The sequence below is a fragment of the Pipistrellus hanaki genome (genome assembly GCF_964339955.1).
Source record: "Pipistrellus hanaki genome assembly, chromosome: 18".
Taxonomy (NCBI): Eukaryota; Metazoa; Chordata; class Mammalia; order Chiroptera; family Vespertilionidae; genus Pipistrellus; species Pipistrellus hanaki.
Genome location: NC_140520.1, coordinates 34,936,774 through 34,949,953, shown reverse-complemented (window position 1 = coordinate 34,949,953; position 13,180 = coordinate 34,936,774). Strand labels below are relative to the sequence as shown.

At 41.3% G+C, this 13,180-nt stretch overlaps 1 protein-coding gene across 1 annotated transcript in view; it reads right to left on the bottom strand.

The window, feature by feature from the left end:
• Window positions 1-11,109, bottom strand: part of SPTA1 (spectrin alpha, erythrocytic 1) — a 69,178-nt gene extending 58,069 nt beyond the window's left edge. Inside the window, exons 1-8 of the mRNA XM_084865792.1 lie at window positions 10,885-11,109; window positions 9,290-9,529; window positions 8,314-8,439; window positions 6,034-6,174; window positions 5,117-5,263; window positions 2,646-2,779; window positions 1,990-2,134; window positions 790-944 (exon numbers count right to left, since the gene is read on the bottom strand). Of these exons, the coding sequence (XP_084721918.1) occupies window positions 790-944; window positions 1,990-2,134; window positions 2,646-2,779; window positions 5,117-5,263; window positions 6,034-6,174; window positions 8,314-8,439; window positions 9,290-9,526 (1,085 nt within the window). The 5' untranslated portion in view covers window positions 9,527-9,529; window positions 10,885-11,109. The remainder of the gene's footprint in view (window positions 1-789; window positions 945-1,989; window positions 2,135-2,645; window positions 2,780-5,116; window positions 5,264-6,033; window positions 6,175-8,313; window positions 8,440-9,289; window positions 9,530-10,884) is intronic.
• Window positions 11,110-13,180: the final 2,071 nt, after the last annotated feature.

Below are 13,180 nucleotides of genomic sequence, written 5' to 3'. Positions count from 1 at the left end.
CAAGTTGTAAGTCCTTCACTCCAGGTTGTGTATTTCTTGGGTAGACATGCCATTATGTGATGGGGCAAATAGGCATTACATCTCAAACATCACAAGGTCACACCTACCCCCGAGGCGCTTGAAGTAAAGTACCCCCAATGAGGCTGATAAATTAGCACATAATATAGAAACAAGCAAAAAAAGCACCTTGTGAGAATCGGGTACTAGAGTTAAGGTGAGGAGGCCTCATGTATCTGAGTTCACCCTTAGCCCTATTAATACAAACAAAACTCACAAAAACAATTCAAAAAAATTAAATGCTCACCATTTAATTTAAATCATAACCTTAAGATAAGCAGTATTTTCTGATGATTTAATGACTCATCATAAAATTAACTACTGAAATGATCCCCATGTTTTTGACAAGCCAATCCACATTCAGAAAATAATTCTAGATTTATTATTAATACGCTCATCAGATTGGAAATTTCTTTCAGTTCCTTCATTAGAACCAAGATTTTGACATTTCTTTAACTGCTTTCCCAGCTTCACGGGCCACTTCATAGCATCTTACAACTAAACAAACAGAGGAAGAGGAAAGATGTGCAGGTAAGCAGAGCTGTCATGCTAGGACAATAGGCCTGCAAAAGACTTCTCTTGGCAGCTGAGTACTTCTTTTGCCTCTACTGAGTGGGCAGGGAGTTTGAGTGCCTCGTTGTTTTACTGCTTTTGCTCTTTCATTTCTGTTTTGAGGATTATGCCTGAATTCTGTAGAGACGAATAGAATAATAGAAAGGAAGAATTCTGCACCAAAAAGAAGCCTGCAGCTTTGCATATCTGATGGTAGCCAAGCCACGGATATGCTCCCAGTTGGAGACCAAGTCTTCCTTCATCTGCTGGATCTGAGGTGCGTCTGCAGGATGGGAGAGCTTCAGCTTGTCTGCTTTGGCGCATAACTCCTTCACCTTTAGGATGAAAAGGACACCTAGTGGGAAAAGTATCTGGGTTCTCCTGGAAGACTTATAGTGGAGTGATGCAACTAAATGATCATATAAATAATAATAATTTATTAATACACATTAATTGACATATTTCTATTAATACGCTAATGAACTATATTAATAATAATTTACTAAGCACTTTTAGTCTCTCATGCTAAGCACTTCACATGTGCTTTCTTGATTTATAGCCTTTATTTAATGAAACTATAAAGTACATACTATTCCTAGTCCCTTTATGTGATGCCTGAGAGTTCAATATTTTATTAGCTCAAGATCACTCAGCGAGGAACTGACAGAAGCAAGGTGTAGACTTAAGTCTGTTCTTCACCAGCCTGCATACTGTTTCCATAAATATTAGTGTGGGAATCAGAAAGACATTTCTGCTTTAGAGGACAAGAAATGCCAGTAATGCTAGCTCATTTTAAGCAGGGTTATCAGGCAAAACTATGGATATGGGTGACTTTCCACATGTTACCATTAGTCCTTTATTAAAACTAACTAAAATCAGGTATTGTCTAGGGCAGTGATTTTCAACTGTGTATCGCAGAGATTTTTAAAACATAGAATACCCGACTATTTAGTTAGGGGTACTGACCTCTTTACTTCAGACTGTCAAACAGAAAAATGACGATAGCCAATACAACAGCAGCCACCTGATGTGACTACCCTGTCTTGAACCATAAATATATAGGTCATATAATAGAGTTGCATCTGATTGGTCATGTCACATAAAAAGGTTGTGTCTCATTGGCTAATTCTTGGTACCAGAAAACCTTACGTACAAATATAGGCAACTAATTTTTTAAAAGTTACTTGGAGAAAAATATATAAAATGAAGGATATCCAATATTCAGATACAAATTATGAACTTAAATGAGAAAGCACGCTCAAGGACCATGAAACTTCTACTTTATTGAAATAGTACATTTACTGTGTTCTCTGGAGGCAAGAAGATCAATAAATACCTCTTTAGCTTCAGGGGTCGGCCACTCCTCCAATAACGGCTTACCTTGTCATCCATGACTGCAAGGTTCCGCTCAAGTCCCTTGTGACTGTGAAACAGTGCCTCAGAGCTAACGAGGTCTTTGCCATAGTCCTCAGAGGTGAGCTGGGGCTCCTTCTCCTTGATCCACTGGATGGCTTCAGTCACGTCCCTGTCAGACATCCACATGAGCTCCAACAAAAGAAGATAGCAGGCATTCCAGAGCAAACAGAGCACACAGCAAGATCTAACCTAATTCACCCAGCTAGAAATTACGCTATCTTCCTACACGCCAGCAAAAGCAATGTAAAGAGTTCTTGCTTTTCATGGTTTCCTTTGAGATGTAGAGACCTGCTCAACCTGACCATTGAGCCTCCAAATAATTCTCATATCATGGCCAACACTTCATGAATGTCTTTCTTCTTCTAAGCTCCATCTTCTTTCCCCATCCAATACTTAATCGGCTTTCTTTGCCTTTCCAGAGCTTCCATCACTAATTCCTGGTGCTATTTTCACTGCTTTGGGCTCCAGCCAACACAAGTTTAGCTATAGAGAGGGTTACAGTTTTCTTAGAACTACTTTCTCCCTCATTGTCTTAAAGGCAACACATGGTTTTCTTTGCGGTATTGGCCACTAATCACTAATAGTAGGTCATGCTGCTAATGCAGTGCCTGGGCTCATACCTTTTGAATCGCTGGAGGTCTGCGGCGTCGGACAGTGTTTTCCGTCGCTGGAGAGCAAAACCATGGAGACGGTCCCAGGCGGCGTTCACCTCGTCCTGCTTTGCCTTAATCAGAGGCAGTTCTGGGTGGTTCTCCTTTGAGAGGAAACAAGTGCTGGAGTTATGCGAAGAGGAAATTATTCCATCACTTAAACACGTTCCATTTCACACTGGCTCATGCTTTCTCAGAAGTGAAGAACGACTATAGGGCCAGATACTGAAATTCACATTAGCCAGGCTCCCTGGCTCTAATCTGAACTACATTACAAAATCTAAAAAAACTAACCTGCCAGATGCTGTATCTTTTCTCACAGCACTAGTCTAGCCTACTAACACAGTTGCCCAATCATGATGTTATTTTCAGAGCTCCAACTTGATGATGCTAGCTACACCCCCTGAACATCATTGATACAAAGAAAAAGAAAAAGAAAATTCCCTTTGTGAAGCATGACTTAATTTTCCAAACTTAACACTGTATTTCTTAAAACTTTCGGGGTCCTAATACCTTTAAAAATCAAATGAGAACAATTTTTCTCTACCCAGAATTATATACAAATTCACACACATTTAATTTTTGCTGAAAATTAATACTGGCTTCCCACTTCTCTTGCATATTATTATATTTATTTACATACATTTTTGCAAATCATCTGAAGTGATGAGATTTATGAATAGAACATGAATCTGTTTTGATACTTGGAAATTTTGAGTAGTTCCTCTATGGCTATCTCCCATTTCTTCCCATTTCCATTCCCATTCCAAAGCCTCTCCAGAATTTTCCACATTCTTCTTTCTGAGTGTATGGCCCCCTTTATTGCAGCTGTGTGAGCCCCACTTCAAAAGAACATGGGATAAACTCTGTTTTGGATTAGTCCTTATTATGGTAGATTAAAAAAAGTGGCCATGATATGTCAAGAGACAGACTCTATTTCCTCATTCATTGGCTATGGATTGGCCTGGGTGTTGCTTACTAATCGTATGTGGCATAAATGTTCTATTAGCTTCTGCACTTAGGCCTCAAGAGGCATTTCAGCGTCTGTTCTCACCTGTTGAAACACTGACACAAAAAAACACAGAGCTACTGAAATATGAGACCGTATGGAGAAAGTTTTCATTATCCTTGCCAAGACCCCAGACACTGGACAAAGTCATCTTAGATCTTCCACTTTAACCACCAAATAACTACAGCAACTTAAAAGCGATGTGGAGACCTGCCCAGCTGAACAACTGAATCACTGAGTCATGAATCAGTGAATCTGACTTACTAAATCATGAAAAAATAATTTTAATTTTCAGCAAAATCATGTTTGCTATTTTAAATTTTGTGGCAGTTGGTGATAACAACAGATAAAAGTTTCTAAAACAAGAGAGATATGGTAAATTTAGGAACTGTTGGAATGGTAGCCTGGAAAAAATTTGAGAAATGTGTCATTTTTTTCTACTCCATTATGTATTTATCCTGAAATCTTGGTTCTATTAACTCGGAAAAAAATAATTGCCATTATAAAACTGTAGTGATAATAAAACCATGAATGGGAAAGCAAAAAGAGCCAACTGTTAGAGTCTCTACTTTTGTATACACATATAAAACCATACTGGCTTCCAAGTTTTCTTGCATATTATTCTATTTATTTGCTCAGATATTGAAAACATATTTAAGCATTTTCTTAACTACAGTTAAATCTGCCTCCTTTCCCTCTGCCCCTGCATAGAAGTGATCTATAATGATATCATTCTATATAATAAAGGGCTATGATGCGCACTGACCACCAGAGGGCAGACGCTTAATGCAGGAGCTGCCCCCTGGTGGTCAGTGGGCTCCCACAGGGGTTGTGCTGCTAAGCTAGAAGCTGGTCTCATGGCTGGCAAGTACAGTGGCAATAGGAGGAGCCTCTCCCACCTCCGCAACAGGGCTAAAGATGTCTGACTGCTGGCTTAGACTCTTGGGGAGTGGGCCTAAGCAGGCAGTTGGACACCCCCCGAGGACTCCCAGACTGCGAGAGGGCACAGGACAGGCTGAGGGACCCCTTACCCCCCCCTGAGGGCATAAATTTCATGCGCTGAGCCTCTAGTATATATTATAGTAGCTCACCATTATATTATATTCTTTGCTATTTTATTCTGATACTTCTTTATGAGGAAAGATTGCTACATAAGCATGAGTAATTAGTATAGTGCACAATGCAGTAGCTACCTCACTGTATATTTCATTTCTCTATATGCACTCACTCACTCACACCTCCTTTCCCATGGACTGGCAAGGCATGGATCCAGAGAGGAGAAGAAACTGATTTAGGCATGTCACTCCAGGGACAGGCGTCTCTATTTTACCACAATGCCCTACGTACCCCAGTCACAGCTGCTAATGACCACAAGTTCTTCTTGAAGGTCAGGACCCTATTTATGGGTTGAGCCTTTTGTTCTCTGCCTCACCTCAGCACACTTATTAGCGTATTCGTTCACTCCGTCCACTCTCCCCTTCCGAGCTGCCAGGTCTACTTGGAACTCTTCAAACTTCTTATGCAGAATCTCTGTGCGTTCCCAGTCTTCACCCAGATCTACCGATGTCACGATGGCCTCCTATAGACACAGAAAAGTCTGTTGAATCACCAGCAATCTTTAGGAGTTCCTTTTGGTAAAATGCATTAACTGCCTGCCTTCTTCTTAGAACAACTGAGGAGATACAGGTGGAGCCTGGGAGAACTACTTCTAGAAAGAGCCAGAAGCAGAAGTGTATTTCCTAAGATGGCACTCGAGCCCAGGGGACAGTGCTCTTTGGGCTAATACTTTAGAGCAATCAGGGTATTGTTGGCCAGGGCCTGTGGAAGCTCCCTTTATGTTATGAATCGTAAAATGTAAATTTGGAACATAAAACTAAATTTATCCTTGTTCTATTCAGCTCAACATACTTAATATCTACAAAGTCATTAATCTTTAAGTATTTTTTTTTTAAAGAAACCTTCATAATTCTAGGCACTGAGAGACAAGGGACCAGGGAAAGATCTAGCAATACTGTCAGCCTAGACCTAGAGTAAGAGTGAAAATCTAGAAAAAGGAGTGAAATATCATGGGAGGTAGAAGGGGACAAAGCCTAGATTGTCTTCCAGAGCACATTTTTTGTGTAAGTCACGTCTTCTTCAGAGCCAGAGTCATAATTTAGCTTACCCTCTCACCTACTGTGTTAACAATCTCCAGAATATCTCTAAACCTTTGCCCAAATGTCTCCTTCTTCCAAGGAACAAGTCCAGGAGCAGACCCCGGCCTTTTTTATGAGTAGCCTATATTTAGTTGCGCTGGGTGTTTGGGATAGAGGGCGGTGGGTCCTAAAGGCATACTGGGTAGCCTCACACCTTGTCTCCAATCCACTCCAGGATGTCGGCACACTCCTGCAAGTATTGCTGGAGCCTCAGGGCCTGCAGAAGGAAGGCGCCCTTCTCCTGAGTCAGCTCCAGCAGCAGGTCCCACAGGCGGCGCAGTTCCTCCAGATGGACCTGCGGGGAAAAGAGGCAAAACTGCTCAGAGGCTGTGGGTCAGGGGCAGACGCAGAGACTTGTGCAGAGAGGGTCCAGGTAGGAAAGTCTCCTCCCACTCACTGTGCATCAATTGATCAACAAATATTTTAAAGGGAAGATAGGATATATGTAGGAATAGCTATTAAACTAAGCCATATAGTATCTTTCATAAGACAAAAATGGTTAGAAATGCTTTGGGGTTTTACACCATAAAATGATTACAAACACAAAGATGGACAATGTCAAGGATTCATGGAATGAGTGCTCATTGGAACTGGACTTTAAGAAACAGAACTTGGGCCCTAGCTGGTTTGGCTCCGTGCATAGAGTGTCGGCCTGCAGACTGAAGGGTCCCAGGTTTGATTCTGGTCAAGGGCATGTACCTTGGCTGCGGGCGCATCCCCAGTGGGGGGTATGCAGGAAGCAACTGATCAATGCTTCTCTGTCATCAATGTTTCTAACTCTCTCCCTCTTTCCCTTCCTTTCTGTAAAAAATTCAATAAAACATATTTTATTTTTTTTTATTTTTTTTTATTTTATTTAATAAAACATATTTTAAAAAAGAAGCAAAACTTCGACAAATAGGTGATAGGCAGAGGGTGTCCTAAGCAGTGACAAAGTCACAGAAGAAACGTAGCATGAGCAGCTTGCCAGAAAATATCAGAACTACAATTTTGCTAGCTTTCAAAAAATAAAAAAATGAATGGCCCCAAAGCAATAAAATTTTGAGAGCATATAGTTGAGGGCTTTGATGGCAGGTTATTTTGGATATTATGTAATACATATCTTATAAAAATGAAGTTATCGTCTTTGTCATGTCTTACAGGATCTTGTATCTTACAATTACTCCATTGTTCAAGGTAATAGGTAAGGCCACATTTCTCTCTAAATCTAGCAGGATGAAATCTGACATAGCCCTGGTGATTCTGATGGAAGTGAAGACGTTTTAAACACTTCCCAAACATTTTCGTTAATGTAGGATCTTGGTGGCAGCAAAACAGTGATTCATAACAAATGATTTCTATTTTATATCAATAAATAATTTTTGAAATTGTCTTGTTACAAATTCTTTTCTAATAGAATTATATTTTATTACCTGGCTATATTTTATTGACAGTAAAATGGGGTCGAATTTGCTAAATATCGGAAGTCAAGCTCCAATTTTTAAATATGTGACACAAGCTGAAACCTGTTTGGCTCAGTGGATAGAGTGTCGATATGCTGACTGAAAGGTCCCAGGTTCGATTCCGGTCAAGAGCATGTACATTGGTTGCAGGCACATCCCCAGTAGGGGTTGTGAGGAGGCAGCTTGTCGATGTTTCTCTCGTCATCGATGTTTCTAGCTCTCTATCCCTCTCCCTTCCTCTATGTAAAAAAAATCAATAAAATATATATATTTTTAAAAATATGTGACACAAATGTATTAACAATTTTAAAAGTACATAAGCAGTACCAACTCCACTTATAGGAAAAACATCCTGAATTGACTATATAATGTATGTTGGAACAGTACATAGATTAAATTAGAAGAGAGCTGATACATTAATAGCGGGTTCCACAGTGGTGTGATCTTCAGTATTCAGTGTGCAAGAAGAATTCCCTGAAGAAAGGGGTTTGTAGGATTTTTTTCAAAGTGATCAGGAGGGTTTGGAGGTCTACAGTAGTGATCACACCACGTGGGCTGTGAAGAGAAAGAGTTATTATGGACAAAGGGGTAAAGATTTCAGAGAAGATTCAAAGGAAGAGCACCCCTTGTTCGAAAAGTTTAAGGGACAAGGACTCTGAGGTCTGAAGAAATAACTGGGATATTTGGGAAAGCCATTTCCTCTGGGAACTGTGGAACCAGATTGAAGTGGGCTCGATCTTGAGTCCATTTATTCTGCAGTGGCGAAAGGAGGAATGTGATGTCATCAACGACAGCTTTTGGGTCATAGCTCTTCTCCCCAACAAACACAGGACATCCCATTGTTTTTCTTACCCCACCCCACAGAAGATAAGAGTCAGACGTCTTAATTTCAAGCCAGCTGCATCAAAGCTCATATTCGCATAATCAATGAAAGCCCCGATGAAGTAATCAACAATTAGAAGCCGACCTTTGAGAGCCCTCCCCGTCTTTACCTTGGTGTCCTCGTGGGCAAAGTGCCCCTCAGCAAACCGGACTTTCCTGATCTCCTCCAGCTCAGGGATGACCCTCGATTTTGCTTGCACCTCTGCTTCAAAGGATTCATGCTTCTGATACTTCCCCTGAGGTTTAGAAAGCACAGTTTGTGGTTAATGGAGCCTTGCCTCCTTGGACCACAAAGGGGTCCGTTTGTTCCCCTTCTTACCTTTAGTCAGAACTACTTGTTGCCCAACCTACGTTAAGTGACAACCTATGACCACAGCTGGAGCAGTCACACCCTAAAAGAAATGGGACCTCTCATTTGGACTTAACAAAGGGTATGACTCATATTTTGTAGAAAAACCAGGAAAACACTGGTTAACTCATTCTTCCAGAGGAGAGTGGACATCGGTTGTTTCAGACGCACTGCTGTCTCTTCACCTCAATTCCATCCTTAACTACACAAAACATGAAAATCACACAAGCAAATTCCTTAGACTCTCAGTTACGGTTTTGCCCATAGTTTATATTCATTGAATGTTAGAATGACACTCCTTTGTAAAAAAGGCACTGGGGCTTAAAAAGTTGAAGGCATAGGCTACTTATAGGCAAAATTACTGCCTCTAACAGATAGTCTAATCTTTCTATTACATCCTCCTCCTGCAGTTAACCAAATACACACTTATTACAGGAATATTTCCTTTTCTAGAGATCTAGTGGTCTGTTCTGGGGAAGTTCATAAAACCCAGTGACCTGCCAAAACCGGTTTGGCTCAGTGGATAGAGCGTCAGCCTGTGGACTGAGGGGTCCCAGGTTCGATTCTGGTCAAGGGCATGTACCTTGGTTGCGGGCACATCCCCAGTAGGGAGTGTGCAAGAGGCAGCTGATGGATGTTTCTCTCTTATTGATGTTTCTAACTCTCTCTCCCTTTCTCTTCCCCTCTGTAAAAAATCAATGAAATATATTTTAAAAAAAAACCAACAACCCAGTGACCTGTATGTTAGTTGGGTCTTCATAGCTCTTATCTCCTGCAATCTTGAGTTTCTCCAAGATCCACTTCTCCAGGTCATCCGCGTCCCGTCTGAACACCTGGTAGTAGTAGGACTCCTCAAGCTTCTGGCCCCTCTCGGCAACCAGGTCCTTGAACCTCGCGTACCGGGCCAACACCTCCTGCCGCCGCTCCTGGATCTCCTCCGCTGTCTCCAGCACCTTGGGCCCGCCGCTCTCCATGGCCTGCAAGTGAAAAGCTCTGTCCGCTGCTGGCTCTCAAGTTTCCAGTACACTGTCACTTTAAGGAGTCCCAAGGCATTTGCTCACATTCAAACTTACTTACATTCAAACTTACTTAATTACATTGTATCTTTAAGCCTGTCCTAGTAAAAAGCCTGCTGTTAGTACATTTATATAATTTTAACCATATACGGCTAAGACTAGGCTAAGAACTCCTGATCAGCCACGACACTTTTTGCCAACTTTTCACATAAGCCTGTGTCATTTATTGAGTTACATAAATAGAATTGATTTGGACTAATAATAAGTGCTATGTTTAAGCTAGCAAAATCACGGTTTCAGATAGGTAAAAATATAATTTTATTGCTTACAAAGGCGAATAAGGTTGACAAATACTAATCATTCTGAACTCAATGTAATAAATGATGAAAACTGGCTTGCAATTAATTTTACTGATGCTATAACAGAAGTTTTAAAATGTTTTCTTCTTATTAAAAAATGTAGCTCATAGATTCTTTACTCTTTTTATTTGCTTAATTCATAAACACTCCAAATTGAAAGTTCAGCCCTTCTCTCAAATTTTTACAAATGTCAAATTATTAATATCTTTGGAATTAGCTTTTGAAATATAAAACACGCAACATAAAATATTGCCTTTCTATAGTGGGAGCTAACTAATTTGTGATGATATCTTATAAATTTCCACAGTGTCCATCTCCATTCATCTGGATAAAGGTATAGTATTCCCTAGTTTATCTCAGCCAGAACATTCAATATAAAGTTCAAATTTCCATCTCTTTCTTTCTAAATATATTACTGCCCTGTGGCTGTCCTTTACTAGTCTGGCTAGAGAACCAAATCATCCTATGGAAACTTAAATAAGTAATTATGTATTATTTTTTCCCACGTTACTTAGTCATTCTCCATGGAAGCAGGTCATGCTGGGTTTTAGTCCTGTATAGCCAAAAGTTCAAGGACACTGTTCAAAAGGAAACATTCACCGAAAAGAGAGTTAGAATTTAACTTTTCTATTTTGTAAGAGCCAAGGACAATTTTTAATCCTCCTGTCAAGGACAGCGCAGAAAGTTCAAGGACAACTTGCACTAGGAAGAATTCTGGCCCGGCCAGTATGGCTCAGAGGTTGCACATGGACCTATGAACCAGGAGGTCACAGTTCAATTCCCAGTCAGGGCACATGCCTGGGTTGTGGGCTCATCCCCAGTATGGGGCATGCAGGAAGCAGCCGATCAATGATTCTCTCTCCTCATTGATGTTTCAATCTTTCTCTCCCTCTCCCTTCCTCTCTGAAAAATTATAAAAACATATTTTAAAAGAAAACAAAAGAATTCTTTACTCACCGTTTCCTTTGGGAAGTGTTCTAGTTTTCCTAAAGGTCTCGGAACTGGGAAGATAAAATGTATCCAAAAGAGAGAGGCAAAGAAGGAGAGAAAGACAGACAATTCACATGGAATTGTCTAGTCTAATTCAGATAGTGACTAGAGAAACGTTACATGTGTCAGAGAAAGAAAAAAAAAAAAAAAGCCTTTTACTCAGGCTCAGAATCCCGCCAGCTACCACCTACATTATCTCCAGAGACAGAGGCAGCCTGAGGCAGCCGCAAACTTTCTCAGATGCTGAGTGACTCAGCAGTTTGGGGGGTTCGGTGGGGGGAACTGTGGCTCCTAAGGTACTCAGTAGGACTTCATAAAAAATAAAAGCAAGGTTCTTAGAGGAAAAAATAGGAAAAAACACACAGTTACAGATGTAAGATAAAGAGGCTGTGTTGAGATTGTGTTTTGTTTCTTTAGTTAGTTTATGTCTGAGAACCATAAATTAAGAAATAATTTCATGTCGCCCATTCTTCAGACTCTGAGCAAAATTAAAAGAACTCAGGGCATGCATAGGTTTCTGTGCCAACCGGTCCCTACGAAACACAACTCAATAACAGCATCCAGACCCCACCGCAGATTTCTGACAGCCTTTAATTCAACAAGGTATCCTACTTCTTGCTGTAGAACTGCTGCCTAAATAGAAAGAAATTTTATTTCTGGCCTCACAGATTGGGATTTAAAAATCTGACTTGGGCCGAAACTGGTTTGGCTCAGTGGATAGAGTGTAGGTCTGCAGACTGAAAGGTCCCAGGTTCGATTCTGGTCAAGGGCATGTACATTGATTGTGGGCACATCCCCAGTGGGGGGTTGTGCAGAAGGCAGCTGGTCTATGTTTCTCTCTCATCGCCGTTTCTAGCTCTCTATCCTCTCTGTGGAAAATCTATAAAATATATTTTAAAAAAATCTGACTTGGCTCCAAAGGAAGTAAAATGCATACGTTTATTTGCACTTCATGAAGCAAAATGTAAGAGACCTCATTTAACAAACGAATGGAGTCGCAAAGCCTTTGAAAATGGGACAGAGGATCTAAAATGTGAGATAAAGTCATCCTATTTTAAGTGTAAATGCATTTTATTTTATTATTTTTAATGGAGAGAAAAGGAAGCAGAAATTCTTTCTCAAAGGCATTGTTTGTTTGTTGTTTTTTAAGGCAACTTGACCAAAATGAAACAAAAGGAAGATCGTGGAATGGTTCAGATCCTCCCACGAAGCAGTGGTGTTGCCAGTGGGAGTGGGTTCTGTCACAGAGTCACAGGGAAAGCTTTCTGGGAGACCAGGCCTGGGAGGGCGTGATGGTTGATTGAAGAAGGTGGAGCAAACACAAACGACTGTGTTTGCAGATCTGGTGTCTCATTTCCGTCCGTTGAGCCATGGAAAGAGTTCAGCCTTGTCTCTATTAAGCCCAGGCATAGGGCCAATGTCCAGAGGGTCTGAGCCATTGGTTCAGTCCATATCTGTCCCCATGAGGCAAACACATGGGGACAGACATTGATCAGCTGCCTCCTGTATGAGCCTACAACCCAGGCATGTGCCTCTTGGTGCATGGGATGAGACCCGGCCAACTGAGCCACACCGGCTAGGCCTGCTGCTTTTTCAAACTAAGTAACCAACTTCCCAACCTTTTGTGGGCTTTGCTGGTTCCTACCCCTAACCAACCCATTTCCCAGATCTTCGAGTTCTGTGTCCTGTATCCAGTCTGATCCTTTTCCTGGCCTGTGCAGACAGACCTGTATAGTCACCCTCTTGGCTTCTCCTGTGCAGGCCGCATGGTGGAAACACCTTCCCAATGCCTTCTTGGCTTCTAGTGGGCATGCTCTTAGCAGAGGAATTTCTCCTGCTAGTTTTACTTCTTCCCCCATGGTCTGGCAGAAGGGACTGTCATATTCCGGGAAGGTTGAAAAGAGGTCCCTCCTCTCTAAGGGGTGGGAGGACTGAGGGGTGCTCATCCCCCTGTCTGGGCGATGCTCTGATCCCCTGGGGTACCTTGGAGTGCTGCAGCTTCCTAGCAAGCAGGCTTCTGCTTCCTGTTTGCTTATCTTAATAACGTTCGATCCTCTTTGCTCCTTTCCTTCATTGATATCTACTACCTACCGTATGTTAACAATGGCATGATCTATGCCAAACTGCATTCTAGTATAAGTCCAATTTGAATAATCGAAGTTTCATGACCTACTAGCTTGAATCAAGGTTCTACATTTCCAATTTTCCCTGTTCCTGGATCATGTCACCTAGAGAAACAGAGCGAGCTTAAATTCCCTTCTTG